The sequence below is a fragment of the Poeciliopsis prolifica genome, unplaced genomic scaffold, assembly GCF_027474105.1.
Source record: "Poeciliopsis prolifica strain line A6 unplaced genomic scaffold, Auburn_PproV2 SCAFFOLD019, whole genome shotgun sequence".
Lineage (NCBI taxonomy): Eukaryota > Metazoa > Chordata > Actinopteri > Cyprinodontiformes > Poeciliidae > Poeciliopsis > Poeciliopsis prolifica.
The window spans coordinates 8,676,398-8,691,771 of record NW_026562394.1 but is presented as its reverse complement, the minus strand read 5'-3'; the positions used below and the strand labels follow the sequence as shown (position 1 = coordinate 8,691,771).

Here is a 15,374-nt window from a genome sequence, read left to right as displayed (position 1 = left end):
GTGAAGAAATCTCTTCCCCCCTTCCACTCACTCCCCACACACACACACACACACGCGCGCAAACAGACGCAAGCCTCACACACCGGTCGTAAAACATATCTTATACTGGTTGGACGGGAACTCGGTTTGTGACACTGTTATTACAGCGCCTGGTGTCCATTAAAAACTGTCTGATTAATCTTCCACGGCTCTCAGGTTCAATGCGGCGTACTGGCACGTCCTCTGTAGACACTTGTTGGGACACTAGGTGGCCTCTGTGTGATGGGGGATAAGCGCGGCAGCACAGTAAGAATCCTCAGAGCTGACCCGAGTTCCCTGCTGACACCTCAGGCTTTTGTGCTGGTTGAAGTCTGGGACACGGGGTCATGAGGTCACTCACAAAGAGACGGCAAACATTCTCTACTGGCTACCCTGTACACACCCTCTTGTAAAACGACACTCAAGAGATCTCCCTCTACGCCCCGTAAAACCCCTCTGCTGTAGTCGAGTGTGCTGTTGTCGATGATAAATGCGCGCAGGTTTTCAAGGCGGTTTTTCCACCAATCAGGTTTGTATTACTGAATCTGAGTGATTGTGAGAAATACCCCACTTAGCTCTCACCGCTACATCTGTGTCTGGGTGCTCAAAAAGATTCATTCACGTTCTATTTTCTTCCTTCAGTGGCCCGGTGTTTAGTGGAATCATGATGGCAGCTTTTTTTGTGTGGTTGCAGCCACACCATATCATTGAGGTTTGGAGCAAAAATGCTAGTAGCACACCAAAGAGCTCCGATAGATGCCAGAAAGGGCCACAAATATTTGGCTTGGGAATTGTGAAAGTGACTTCACAACAAAGACTGACTTCAAAGATATGAAAGAAAAGTTTAGAGAAAAAAAACAACAATTTTTAATTATAGTTCTTTTACAAACAAACTGAGCTTCTTTCTAATGAGCTTAAATGAAAGGAAATGCTAATAAGCTACTTGCTAATATGAGTTTTGCACTTTTCAGACAAATGTTTGTCATGTTCACTTGAACCTTTGAAGATATTGACAAAGGCATCAGATCATGTTAGGTATTAAAAACTGTACATATGTTTTTCTTTGGCAGTTCACTGTTTAGGGGAACAATACTAGCTGTTTTTGTGTGTGTGTGTGTGTGTGTGTGTGTGTGTGGTGTGTGTGTGTGTGTGTGTGTGTGTGTGTGTGTGTGTGTGTGTGTGTGTGTGTGTGTGTGTCATTGTTATTTGGACCAAATAGCAATGATACAAACACCAAAATGGTCTATGGACTGTTGTGCAAACCCCCCTAAAATTTAGCTTATAAACTGTGAAAGTAGATTGAAGACTACAAATGCTTTTAAAAAGGCTTGCAAAAGCTACTTCAAGCCATTTATAAAGATATTTTTAGTCAATTGCAAGCTAAATGCCACTATGAACTGCATGCTAATATGCTAATATAAGCTACATATAAATATAAGCTCCCCATCAATGTAGCTAATTTAAAGCTACACAGTAATATCAGCTGCATGCTAATATGGTAAAATAAGCTAAATGCTACTATGAGATTCATGCTAGTTTAGTTCACTGTGGTCACTGGAATCTTTTTCTGGTGTTTGTTTTTATTTTGACTTTTTTAAATTCCTATTTTAATTATTATTTTACCAGGAATTTTTTTTTCAAGGGCAGATAAACTATGACTTTATAAAACAAACGAACTTTGACAAAAAAAAAATTAGATCTTCTTTTATTAACCCTTGTAGAAAAGCTGAAGGTTTTGAATAAAATAAATAAATAAAATCTATTACCAGCCAGGAATTTAATATTTTATTCAGGTTTACTTTTCAAATTGTTTCTTCTCTTTTGTTTAAGTTGGACAGCCAAGCTGTAAATTTTCAAAGGTCATGGGTGAAGAATGTAATGGTGTGTAATTATTTAAAATCAATTAGCCTATCTATAGTATTGATATGATTTCTTAGCATAGATTCCACTTGCATTTAGTTTCACTATCACGGCGTATAGATTCTTAGATTTGGATTTAAAGAGGTGAAAGTACAGCATGTTGTGTTGTTTTCAACTAAAAATGTTCTGTTTTTTTTCTGCATGCTGCTGTATCAACCTGCCCGATTTACTGCGGGTTGCACCTCTGTTCACTTGCGTCCCCCTCATCCATTCAGCCTTTTGCATAGAGGCACTTCAAACGATTCACCTACATTTGACCTCTCAATCTGTGCTTAATTAGCACATTTTTATATTTAGCCAATTCTGAGAGGGGAAAAACAAACTCCTTACAACCTATTTTAGTCACAAATAGTTGAATCACAACAAACCTCAAGAGTGTTTTTGGCAATCAAACTGCAGGCCATTAAACAATAAAATCTAAGTGAGGAAAATGCTGTCTACTCCCATAAAAGAAGAAACACAACTGCTTAATAAATTGTCCTTCTCACATTTCGTTTAACAAGCTTTGAAATGCGAGTTAACGAAACTAATCTTGGATCCTGACGAAGAAAGAAGAAAATTGCAGAAACAAAAGGAGAGCAAACTAAAGAGGCGCAGATTGCTGCACAACAAGGTGTTTCGCTGCATGCCTCAGTCAGGCACGTGACGCGGCAGATGTGTTTCTAATTACAGAAAAGTGATCATCTTGATTGCAGCCCACTGCGTTGGTGCAGAAAACCGCATGCCGTCGGTGGATTTCTGTTACATAAGATCTGGACTAAGAATCTGCTGCAAATCCAAACAGAAAAAAAAAAAGCCCCTAAATGCGTAATAACAGGAATCGGTCATAAGTGGTCGTTAACATTTCCTTACATGACGTATATTCCATGCCTTGGTGGCTTGGTGCAGTTATGTAACAGCTAACCAGCCTTGTCTCATTTGACTGGCACAAGCTTGTCCACATAGCATCTGTCAGAGGGGAAGAGACCCTCGACACAAGCAGTCAGGCCTTTTTTCCTGTTGTTCGTCCTCAGTGGGCAAGAGCCTGCAATTTTAGCTCCGAGCGGACGAGTCTGAGGAGGATTTCCATCAAAGTGTGGCCTCCTGAGACCAGCTGCCATCTCTGCGCTGTCACTCCCTTCACAAATCTGAAGAGCTACGGCAGGGGGCCGGCTTACTCACCAGAGACACGACGCTTCAGGACTCCATAATCCTGCTTTGCAGATGTGTCGTGCGCTGCATTAAAGTAACTAACTCGGCCCTTAACGCCACATATCCATTTCTGCAGAAATTCTATCTGGGGCGAACATCAGGCCTACCTAGCTGGGCCATCCACACATTTATGGACAATGAAACGGCACGGCCTTATCTTCCACTAGGCTGTAATTGATACAACTCCGACAGATGACCCTTCATTAGTTGATTGGCTGGCAGCCAGTGAGATAGAGAGAGAGTGGGACAGCGAGGGAAGGCTGCAGACTTAAAGAATGTCTTCAAAGGCAAAGCTGCTGTCTGACTTAACGAGCGTGTCATTTCATCTCCCTTGCCTTAACATGGAGCATATCCAGATCACAACAGACTAATTAGCCCATCACTGTCTGGGGGAAGACGTCTGACAGAGCGACGGAGAGAGGGGGCTTCCTGGCTGCCGCTGACCGGCGGTTTCCATGAGAGTGGGAGCTACGCCGTACCTCTTTGCTGATGAACGAGCTCAACAGGGTCACAGTAGACCAGAAGAAAATGCCACAGCTCAGGATGACCTTTCTGTTGAAGCGGTCGCCCAGGTAACCGAAGATGGGAGCAGCCACCATGAAGCTGCAGATGAAGACTGTGGAGGGAAAGGAAGGAAATGTTACTTTGCTGTTAGGTTTGTTGGTCTGCACGACGACAAACCCAACAGGCTTTTAAAAAGAACGTGACTGAACGATTACTGCTCTGAGTGTGTTGTTCTTTCAGTAAATGCCCTTTTTAAAGTCTGAATCGATCAATCGATTACCAAATTAGTTAACGATTATTTAAATAACTGATTCATCGTAATTATGTAATCTAATAGTTCCTAATGTTTATTTTATTCTATAAAGAGCAAAACCACAAAAAAAAAAAAAAGATTCTGTGCAAGTGGCACGTTAAAACAACTTCTAAATTTGGGTTTGCATTTTAATTTTTTGATTAAATTCATGTACCAAAACATTTTAAAAAAATTAAATGTAGTAGATAACATAAATATACCTGCCATAATATTTTATAGCATTGCAGCAGCAGTCAAAATAAATGCTGGTTTCCTGTTTGAAGTAAGCGATTAGATGACGTCAAGGCTTTTTGGTTGACATTTAGGTGAAAACTATGATGCTACTTTTATCATACCGAAAGAATCTCAAACCAGCTTATGCCTGTGCAGGCATTTCGTTACTTTGTTGCTTCATTGCACTTTGTTGTGAAAGTCCCCTCCCAAAAAAAATCCCAGCTGAGCTGAGCAAACTGTTTTCAGCTCCCTGGTCGACTTATGAAGTCAGGACGGGTCCAGTTCAGATCAGCTGTGAGACAGCACCGTGCCAGAGACACAGACAAGGACTGCCAGAGGACGCCTCTAACAGGGATCACATTATACTTCACCTACACTTATTACAAGTACCTTAGCATGAGAGCATTAAACACAGAGCGCTGATAAGCTCATTTGTGGATGATTAGATTCATGAAGACAAACGGCGGCGGAGATAAAAATGAAGCGTTCCAGAGCCGCAGCCTCCTGCAGTAGCCCTTTAAGGAGTCGCGGGGTGACAAAAGTGACAGAATCAGGCTGCGACTGTAACCATCAAACTAAATAAAGAGAGCTGTGGACGGGCTTAGAGGGGGATCTGGGTACATGTCAGGGTTTAATGTAAAACAGCTGGAATTATAATTACGCAAGCCAGATCTGAAGCCGTTTAAAGCAACACATCACACAGCGGCGCTGCAGATGAAGAGGACCTCTGTGAGCTGCTCCTCCATAAATAATTCCTGTCTTAATTTCCTACAAACGAACTTATGTTTCAGCTAAATGAGCACAAGCGCTCCTCTAATTGCCCAACCTGGCCATACTTGTGGAGGCTTTTAGGCAACATATATGAAGACCCAAACAGATGTAAGGAGTTTCAAAACGGAGTTCAGGGATTTGTTTTGTGTATGCAGAGCAAAAAAAAAAAAAGAAAAAAAAAAGGGGGCAGAAATGTTGCCCTCGACAGCGCTGGGGTAAACTGAGGAAATGTTGTGTCATATCATCAGACTAAACATACAGAGGAGGAACACAGAGGGACAGATGAGAGAGCAGAATGATGATGATGATGATGATGATGATGATGAAGAGGAAGAGGGGGGTCTCGTTACATAAGATGGAGGCATCGCAGGATAAGAGACAATAATCAGATTATAGAAGCCGTCGTTTTCAACATTTGATATTCTGGTGTAATAAAAGAAAGAAGAGAAAGCATATCCATTTAAAAATCAATTTTTAGGAAAACAGTTACTTAATAAAATAAAATCTTTTTATATAACGTCGCGGCAGGTATTTAGATTAGTCACTGAACACTGATGCTGGTGGTATTCATGCAGTATTTGTTACTTAAATATGAAGAACTATAATGAGCTCTCTGTGTGTTTAGGAATAAGATCAGTTGAAATGCTTTGTACTTTTTATATTATTTGCCTGTTTTTTTTTTAAATCTACAACATATATTTTCACTTTTTGATTTTTCTGACGTGTCAAAGTGTTTGCCACTAAACTTGATTTGATCTACAAAACATAAAAACGACACCATGGTCCAATTTTGATCTGATTTATTGGAAGACAGTAACATTATACGGATCAACCCTTTTAACTACACTGCTGTTCTTTTAATGATTGCCCTTTGTTTAATTAAAACAAACTGAAATATAATTTGGTTTACTATTATTTTATATTTCATTGATTAAACGGTTATGTTTGCTTTCAAAGGATCGTTGGGTGACACGTATTGAGCAGCTCTTGGATGTGACGTTTGGCTTTGTGTCCTCACCCAAACCTTTTCTCAGCGTCCATCGTCAACATTCATTAAAGCGCGCCAAGTTCACTGCTGCTGAGTGACGGACAGTTTTCTTTGTATCAACCCAGCCTGAAGCCATATCACTGCAGGAGATATCCTAGCACACACACACACACGCGTTTAATGGTGGATTCTGCAGTCAAGATAAGACATGGGAGAGGTCACCAATCACCCACCTCCAGCTGGTCCACGTCGGTTTTAATGAGCTAGCCAATGTCATTGTTTAGCTGCTCGGAACAATATCAGATTTTTTGTGTTTTTCCTGCTGGAAGTCAGTAGGAGGCACAAATGTCACCACCCACGAGTGTTTGTATGACAGAGTGTTTGTGTGTGTGTATATGTGTGCATGGTATTTCCTGTATATCTTTGTTGATTAGCTTTTCATTCTCTAGAGCCACATTATCACCTCATAACAATGTCATCACAAGCAAATGAAGTCAGGCTGGGACAGTCTAATCACGTTCATCTTTCCGTAAACGGTATTATTTTCTAATTACTGTAAACAGACTAAAGGGAAACAGATAAGGCCGCATCAGAGTAAGAAAGTGTCAAACCCAAGGCAAAACAAACATGGTATGTAATAATATCATAATATGTATAAAAAACACTTTTAGGCCAAGTTATCACAACACCACTGAGTGGAAACACTGCCAGTGTTTTCAATGTTGATTGGGGAAATGCTCCACGTTTAGAAAGAATCTGGTGTAGTTGTTATGCCAAGCCACTGTGTGGCGCTATGACCTAATCATGTCGTTGAAACACGGATGCGCTTTTGACTTTTAGCTTACACACGGGCACAAAAAGTGGCCACGTCAAAGACTCTGTTGACCGGAGACGTAAAAACGAGCGACGCAATAAAAATGTTACAGTGTCACTAAAGAGAGGAGTCTTAGTTGTACGTAGATCCACAGCTAAGGCCTGTATTTAAATTCATGTGACAGTAAAGAAATCTCTCTTTTGATTAGCCACCATCACCTGTCAGGAGAGCCAAAAGGTTTTTGTTTAGATGCCTAAATTGAAAAGAGACAGACACACCCTTCTGAAGAACGAGTGTTTCTTCCCACATGGAGTCAAACCAAAGATTAACTAGTGAAATTAGATCTCATTCCAGAGCCTGACAGTGAAGCATGTGCCCTGCATAAACATGGGAGCATGATGGTGTGAAATTTGCATTTGAAAAAAATAAGTGACAGAAAGGTTTTTTTTGTTTGTCTTCTGAAGTCAGCAGCAGTTGAGGGTTCTTCCTACATGACGCTGCCTCAGAGACATAACACACGTTTACCCTGTAACCACTCACACAGACCAGGAAATGTCCTGTCATAATAAAGACTCTGCAGGAAGTAGCCCCGCTCATCTCCTGCCAATCTGCAGTGACACTAAATGGGTGATCCTCTAAAACTACTTAAATATCTCAACTTCTAAAAAGATAGCGAAGAATTTTTGAAGTGATTTCGAAATTGTGACATCCTCTCTGAACTTCTTCAATTTCATGTTGTGGTCTTTCGCTTTAGCCTCCAGAACCAGCAAATATAGACATGAACTCAATGAATAATGTGCATAACACATTGAAAATGGCTGTCAGTGACTTCTTTTTGCATATTTATTGTTGAATTCCTTTAGATGGAGGCGGGCTGCATCGATATTTGAGGTGTTTCGCCTACTTCATGCTGTCAGACTGGTTTACAGGTCATGTAGTCGTCAGACCAAGGTGTGGCTAGTAAAACTGAACTCACCTTTAGAAGACAAATTGAGTTAATCAGAGATAATTACGGATTTAACAACGAGGGACATCACTTTTTCACGTTGCTATTTCATTAAAAGAAAAAAATATTCTATTATAACCACACTTTGCATTTACTTGTGTTATCATTCTAGTATTAATATTACTTAGACCTTAGCTTGAGAATCTCATTTAGATGTAACAAAAAAGCAAAACACTTTTTTTATCCAGTTAGAAAATGTATTGCTTACCTTTAACAAAGCTAATTAAACATGTTAAACAAACTAGGATTTCTAAATTCTCCTCACAACTCTGTCCTCAAAATGTTTCAGCTTTAGAAGAGGCCGGCCAGCATGTTTAAAGGCAGCCTCGCACGTTTTAAATGATACATTCTTGAGGGTCATCTGGTTGCCGTTCCTTCATATTTTCAGCAGCAGAGAACAACAAAAACTGTGATCGTCACAGCGGGAGAGATTCACGTCTTATTCTGACAGAAAGAATGTCACAAATGCGGAGAAGGATGAGACGATACCTGGAAGACAGTAAGTCAGGGGAAAAAAAAAAAAACTGCACTTTTTTCATAAGTAAACGATTAGACCATCTGGTTTGTGTCGAGTGGTTAATTTTGATTATCACAGCATGTAATATTACAACCATCAAACAAAGAGGACGTTATTGTTTCCTGCTGTGCACGTAAATAAACAGTGGGGTGCTCGTGTCTCGACGCGCTGGCACAAAATACAAAACAGTGTATTTTTTTGTATTTTGTAAACTGAATACAGTTTCATCCTCACTGAAACTGTATTCCAGTTTCAGTGAGGATGCGTCGCTGGCATGATGATGGAGACCAGTGACCTCACGTACCTCTCGGCAAACTGACTCAACCGCACAGTGCAACTCAAACAAGCCCTACAGTATCAGCTCACATCCTGCCATTATCATTAGGCTTATGTAACCAACATCGGCCTCGCTATTAGCCTGACAAAAACGCATTCCTCGCCTTTTAAAAGCCATTGTTTACAGGTCGTGACCAATTGGAAATTCCTCAACGGTGACTCGGTAAGGATGTTTGGAAGTGAATTATTGTGCGAAAAAATAATAATAATCCGGTGGTAAATTTAGGGAGTACTTACTGTAACATTTGAAAGTTGTGTAAAGCTTTCAAGACAAAGGTGTTTTTAATCGCTTAAGACTTTAAAGCTTGCGCAAACAGGTTAATTATTTCAGATAATACAGATAATAGCTGGACTGTCTCGGTTATGTGCTTGTGACTATGCCTGAGTCATGTACTGGTGACACAGCAGGGTGTTAGAAAGTCGTAGAACAGTAGAAAAATCTGCTTCACCATCCCAACGGTTTTAACAAGTCACTAAAAAAACGTGTCACCAAAATCCCCAACTTGATGCTGTTCGCTTCCATCCAGCTGGCTAAAAGAAAACCAGCTTTCTTTATTTACATGAAAGAAAAAAAAATTAACTTCACCAGCCAGTCTTTTTTAATGAAACACTTTAACAATACAGCTAGCAAGTTAGCCTGTTTGGTAAGCAGTAGACTGCAGGCCAGCTGCATGAGTATCTAACTCGTCAGCATTGATGTTCTATGCAATAGGTGTGTTTATTCACCGTTTGTGTTTTAGCTCGTGTATAAAATGATTGTTTTCCTGTTAAAAACAAAACAACAACTCTTTGTTCATATTTTCACATTTAAGTCTGAACCTGTTTTACTTTAAGTCAGAACACTGTGGGAATATCATGCCTTCCCGTGACAAAGCAAAATTATTTTCAGTTTCACGTTCACCTCGAGCGAAAGACGCTAGGTTAATTATCTCGTCAGTCCTCCATCTTGTCCCTGGCAGAGGGACAAGATGGAGGAACGAGGCCGTATGTAAGCAGTTAGCTGATGCTGACAGGCAGACTCAGCTACAAGACGCTAAAAATGCCAATTAGAGTTAGACACCTTCAACTTTAATAACTAATCACTGTCATCATTCATTATCCATCGCTGTGAGTGGCGCTGTTGATGGAAAAACATCAACAGGTTTTCTTATCAACACGTGTTGATGCTTTTCGGAGAATGGCTGCAAATTCCTTTCTTGCGCTTCAAGTTGTTTTTATCTTGCATGTTAATTTAATTATTTATCCATTTCTTGTTCTTGTTTTCACATGCTGTTTTAAAACCTTGAAATCAGTAGTTCTATTATCTGTACTGTATGATTATGTACTTATATTATTGTGGTATTTTGAAGTTCTTGCACTTCTGCGTTCAAAGAAACTCCCTCAGGGAACAATAAAGGATATCTGACCTTATCTCATCTTTATGATAAGATAAAGATGAGATATTCTTTAAGATATAAAGAAGATATTATCTTATCTTTATGTCTTATTGTTCTTCCTAAGCTTGGATTCAAACCAGGCCCTTTTAATCAAATTCTGGTTCGTTTGCTTAGAAAGTCCAGTTCACTTGGGGAGGTAAGGATAAAGTTGAGCTCATGTCCTCTGAGGTTTTCTTGTCGTTTCCGTCAGTTGCTCTTGGTGCAGCGCCACCACAGGTGAGGAGGGTGAACAGGTTTTTCAAAGGGTTTGGTTTATTATTTTTTTTAAAGTGCAGTGAGAAAGCAAACTGCACCAGCTGAAAATGTAACAAATCTTACAACTTTCGAGGCGAACATGAAACTGAAAATAACTTTGCTTTGTCACGGGAACCGGCCTGGAAACACCGTACATTAAAGAGTGCTTATTTAAATAAGTATCTAATTACATTTAATCTTTATGAGGTTGTGAAGTAAAGCGTAGCCAAAAAAAACAACAAACAATCAAGGAAGCTGCCTCTACAGAACACCCTGGCTAAACATTTTACCATTCCTCACACAAGGAGATAGCCAGCCCACACTTTGATTGGCCAGCCACAACAATACCTCTCTGGGTGACTCACTCTCCACTGCATCAGGACGAAATGCAGAGATATGTGTGTGTGTGTCTGATTGATATTCCTTGACGCCGTGAAGAGGGAGATTTCCCTGTGAAACGCAGGATTCCACCGCCACTACCACCAAAGGCTCTGCATCCGGCTGCTGGACGCCGCCCTCGTTTCATCCTTCACTTTTATTGCAAGAAATGAAAAATAAAATACAGCCGGCTGGTTACGTGGATGTGAGATAATCAATTGCTTTTTTTTAATTGGTGTTAAAAATGCTGCACAGCTACTTCTCCCAACAGTAAAAGTGTAAACCAAAAATGTCCGGGTGTCTCCATTATGCTTTTCCTCTGAGACTGAAAACATTAAATGTGAGGTATTTAACATTTTTATGTCATTGTGCAACCCATCAAGCAAACTGCAGGAAAGGAAGTAAGAATTTGGATGCAAGTACCAAATGAAAAGAGAGTTAAATGTCACTGACAGAGTTTTTTTAAATGCAAACATAATTTCTATATTTACTGCCCCAAATTTGTTAGATATTTGGGTATTTCCCGGAGTGGCCTGAAGGCCCTCGGTGGCCCTCACAGCTATGCAGCCGGACTGTGTAAACGAGGAACCACAGTTTGATGAATCTGCATGTCCATCAGCTGCCACAGGCTGAATTACAGGAACAGGAGAAGCAAATCCCTTCTGCAAGTCTGTGCACGTCTGCAGTCAAGGAGTGGCCGCTCTGCAGCACAAAAAAAATACAAAAAAAAACATCCCAGTGCCGCTTTGACCTGTCCGCAGTGGACAGGTTGTGTGCCCGAGGTGTCGGTGCAAACACCCTGCTTCTGAAATACACCACAGACCGTCAGTGCGTGTTTACGCTCTTCCACCCTTGCGCCTCTGCACGTTTCATCATCGCAACACCTTAAATGACGGCGTATTTCTGCGCAGCGTGTTGAATGGACTCTCGTCTCACAGCTGAAATTCGTCCCTCCCTACACAATGAGAGATTAGGCTGTTGCTAATTTTGGGAAGCATTTCTGTGTGTCACCACAGTGAACCGGTGACTCACCTTTAATAATGACAAAACATTCCATGTTATACAAAACCCACACTGACCGGCCCTTTCAGATCGTACGCCGCGCCGCGCGTTGCAGGCTTTGCTGTGGAAACACAACAGGTAACCCAACCCTGCATACCGAGGATGTCATCACACAAAGAATTTACTGTACTGGACGCTCCAGTCCTTTCTGAGAACTGAAACCTATTACTGGGCTCTGTTCCAGGTAGGGACACAATTAACAAGTATTACTCGATTATGTAATGTGTATATATATTTATATACTAATATTAGAAATGCATTAAAAGATGCAAATAACTTTGTAAATTTTATTTTTTTTGCCCAAAATCCAGTAACAAAGCATTCCTTTAGTGAACACTTGATTATTTATAGATTCAGTGTTTAACTTTTGCATGACCGGTTAATAATTAGATAGCAAAAGGTGTTTGTTAGGCAATTTTATAATTTTTTTTAACAGAATTTAGAACAGGTGAATCCAAAACTACGTCATTAAGGAATTCTGGGTTTTATTTGCTATATTAACTGTAAATGTATTTATGTTTTTACAGTTTTGCTTTAATTACTGCTCTGAGTGTGCTGTTCTTTCAGCAAATGGCCGTTTTTTTCAGTTTGTACTGTTAAAGATTAATCGATCACTAAATGAGTTGACGTTTCAATAATCGATTAATCACAATTAATCACAACAATCGCTTCAGCCCTAGTTCCTGGTGACATTTTAATCGGCTGGGAAGTTGACAAAGGATGCAATCACACAAAATTACAGACATGCCATCAAATGCATCGTAAATAAAGCGTTTTTGGTCACATTTAAGGCACCTGTGCACGTTCAAGCGCAGAAAGACGTGTGAGGAAAAAAAGAAACAGGAAGGAACAAAACAGTGTGACAGCTAATTAGCAACATCAGTAAACCTCTGAATTGCAGATCTCTTTAATAACGTCTCTCCTCTCTGTGTGAAGTGCATAGTTATTTAGAGCTAATCCTGTATTAGCATGGTGTTATTTCTAATAAAAACAAATGCGTAGACTATAATCACAGTAAAAAAAGGGATTGAGGCTCTCAGGTTTATGCTGAACTGTTTCTGACTGAGCGCAGTCTGCACAACATCATTAATAATGCATGTATAATAATGTTAAATATTACGGCCTTATTTTTAAATATCTGAATCCAATCCCATGTATCCACTGTCTAAGGCTTTTTTAAAATGATTACTATTAAGATGCCGGTTGTTGTTGAACTGTCTGTGACTTTCTCAGTCACACTTGGCTCATCAAACCTACTAAAATCAAGAATTTATGCGCATAGTAAGCAAGAAACTATGGACCATGCACCTCATTTTGTTATTCAAACCAATCTGAGTATTCTCTACAGTCTCTTTCACAAAACATTTCTCATTAATCCACATTGACAAGCCAAGTTCATGAATCTCAAGTGAAGTCGGTAATGTCCTGCACAAGTGTGAGTTTCCGCTAAACAAGTCAGCAGTGCGAAACAACGGGAAATGTCCTGTGGTGTTCACACCATGCGTAAAATCGGAGGTTTCCTCATGCCATTTAGTGCAAACCAATAATTAGCAAACAAACCCAGCTTAAAGATCCTGCTCTTTTGATATAAAATTATATATTTCAGCTTCTCACATTGAAAAAAAAAAAAAACATTTTGGCTCTTTTTAACCCTTTTTTGTCCTGCAGTCAGCTGGTAATGCAAACCATACATGGTCTAACAAAGTGTATCAAAGAGAAAACCTTTTTTCCTAAAGGTTTTGTTTGTACACGACTGACTGAAACCACATCAAGCTGTGTTATGAGGCATTATCAGCATAACATAGCTTTTGACTTTTCAACAAGTCTTATTAAAAATGAGAGCATACATGCTGAGGGCAACGTAGCACTTCACTGTTTCTAATTCAAATGTTGGAGCAACAGACGAAGCTGCTCTGCGGAAATTCTTGAGATGAGACATCGGTCATGCCAAAAAAAAAGAAAAAAAAAGAGATAGTGCAGCTTCCCAAACATCATTTAGTTAAATGCGATGCAATATTAATGTAGATAATGCTATTAAGAAACATAACAAATACATGCCATTGATTAATAGAAAGTGTCGGACTGTATCTGTTAAGGACTTGGTCTGGTATCTGGGACAAGAGATTCTGCTTTCAACAAGCCACGCTATCCGCATTACAAGATATTTCTATTGGTATTAACATGAACTAATGTTCTCATCACAGCCTGCTCTGTTCTCATACAGCTCACAGTTATTTGTTTCATCTGCTTGGTTTGATATCGAGTTCAAAAGGAGTAAGAAACTGTTAATTTTTTTCAGCAGTAACAGAAGAAGCTCCGCGCTTTCTTTCTGATTCTTTGCTTTTGAGTGAAACAGCAAAGCCAATGAAGTGCACCTCAAGTTCTAAAAGAGAATATATAGACAAAGAACACATGGTCAAAGAGGAACACTATTGAAGATTTGTTTTAAAACCCCTCAACATGCAGCGGAACGCCTGTGTGCCGTTTTTTCCATCGTATGTTCTGGGGGTGAGTGTGAAAGGGTTAATTAAAAGGAGTGTCTTTTTTTGTTTTCATTTCAGGGAAATATGACATTAAACCACACATCTACATCAGACCTAAAGTAAATTCAAGTTACTGTAGACTCATATGGAACAAATCCACTTACATTTATCACATTTATGTTTAATGCGCACATTGCAAAGCTGGTAAAATTTAAAGGGGTTAACGAAGCTAATGAAAAGCCTGAAGGTTATCTAGGTCCAAGCCAAAACATCCAAAGGTTTAATTTACTCAGTGGTGCTCAATATAAACTATTTCTGAGAGGCATCCAGAGCCAGTGTAAACAGAGCTGGTCAGCAGTCCTTCCACTCGAACTGGAGACCTGAAAATGTTTCTTTCGCTTTCAGACCGCACAATCACACCTATGTGTTCAATTCCAGTAAACAGATCATGAGTTTCCACAGCACAGTTTTGCATGTTTTACATTTTTCTCTTCCTGAGCACACAGAGTAGAAAACCTGTTTGAAACGTGTTGTTCTGCTGCAGTCATCAATCTCTACAGAGGCTTGACAAAAATCATTTGAATACTGACAGAAACTGCCAGCTAAAGGAATCTTTAGCTGCTCTGCAGCTTCTCTCGCTTCTGTCTTGTGAGCTCTGAAGAAAAGGAGTGGCAGCCTTGTTTCCCCGTCTAATGGTTTTAAAGGACTGCTGTGGGAGGGTGTAGCACATAACTTCGGTCTGACTAGGTCACCTGAGCCTCTGTGAGAGACTGAAACTTCTCACACATTCCCGTGCATCACGTTTCCTCGTCGTGGATTCCCCCCCTGCATGTCGGAGCCCCAAACGTTTCTGCATTCCTGACATTTTCTGATCCCCGGTTATTCTCCAGGAATCCCTTCCAGCTCACATTTCAACAACGCCGCATTGCCAGTGTGTTGCGTCCCATCTGACAAATTCCATATGCAGCACAGTTTCTATGAAACGAGCAGCTAATTCCTGCAGACGCTGGCATGCTAAGCCAACCTTTTATTTTATTGAGTGTCGCAGCCACTCTGATGGCTCGTCCTCAGCTGCAGCGAATGTTTCCACCATACCTGGGCGACGCGAGAGCTGCATCTGGGGAGAATTACACGGGCCGGCTGGCTGGAGCAAACCGGGGCCTGGTGTTTTGCGCGTTACTTATGGCCAA

The 15,374-nt window shown here is 40.3% G+C and overlaps 1 protein-coding gene across 11 annotated transcripts in view; it reads right to left on the bottom strand.

Moving 5' to 3' along the window:
• The window catches only part of spns2 (SPNS lysolipid transporter 2, sphingosine-1-phosphate), a 70,840-nt gene that overhangs the window by 25,865 nt on the left and 29,601 nt on the right, over positions 1-15,374 (bottom strand). For all 11 annotated transcript variants that reach the window (XR_008606869.1, XM_055043546.1, XM_055043544.1 and 8 more), the window contains one exon: positions 3,609-3,745. Coding sequence is in view for 10 of the 11 variants with exons in the window: in XM_055043546.1 (XP_054899521.1) it covers positions 3,609-3,745 (137 nt within the window). In the remaining variant the exon portion in view is untranslated. The remainder of the gene's footprint in view (positions 1-3,608; positions 3,746-15,374) is intronic.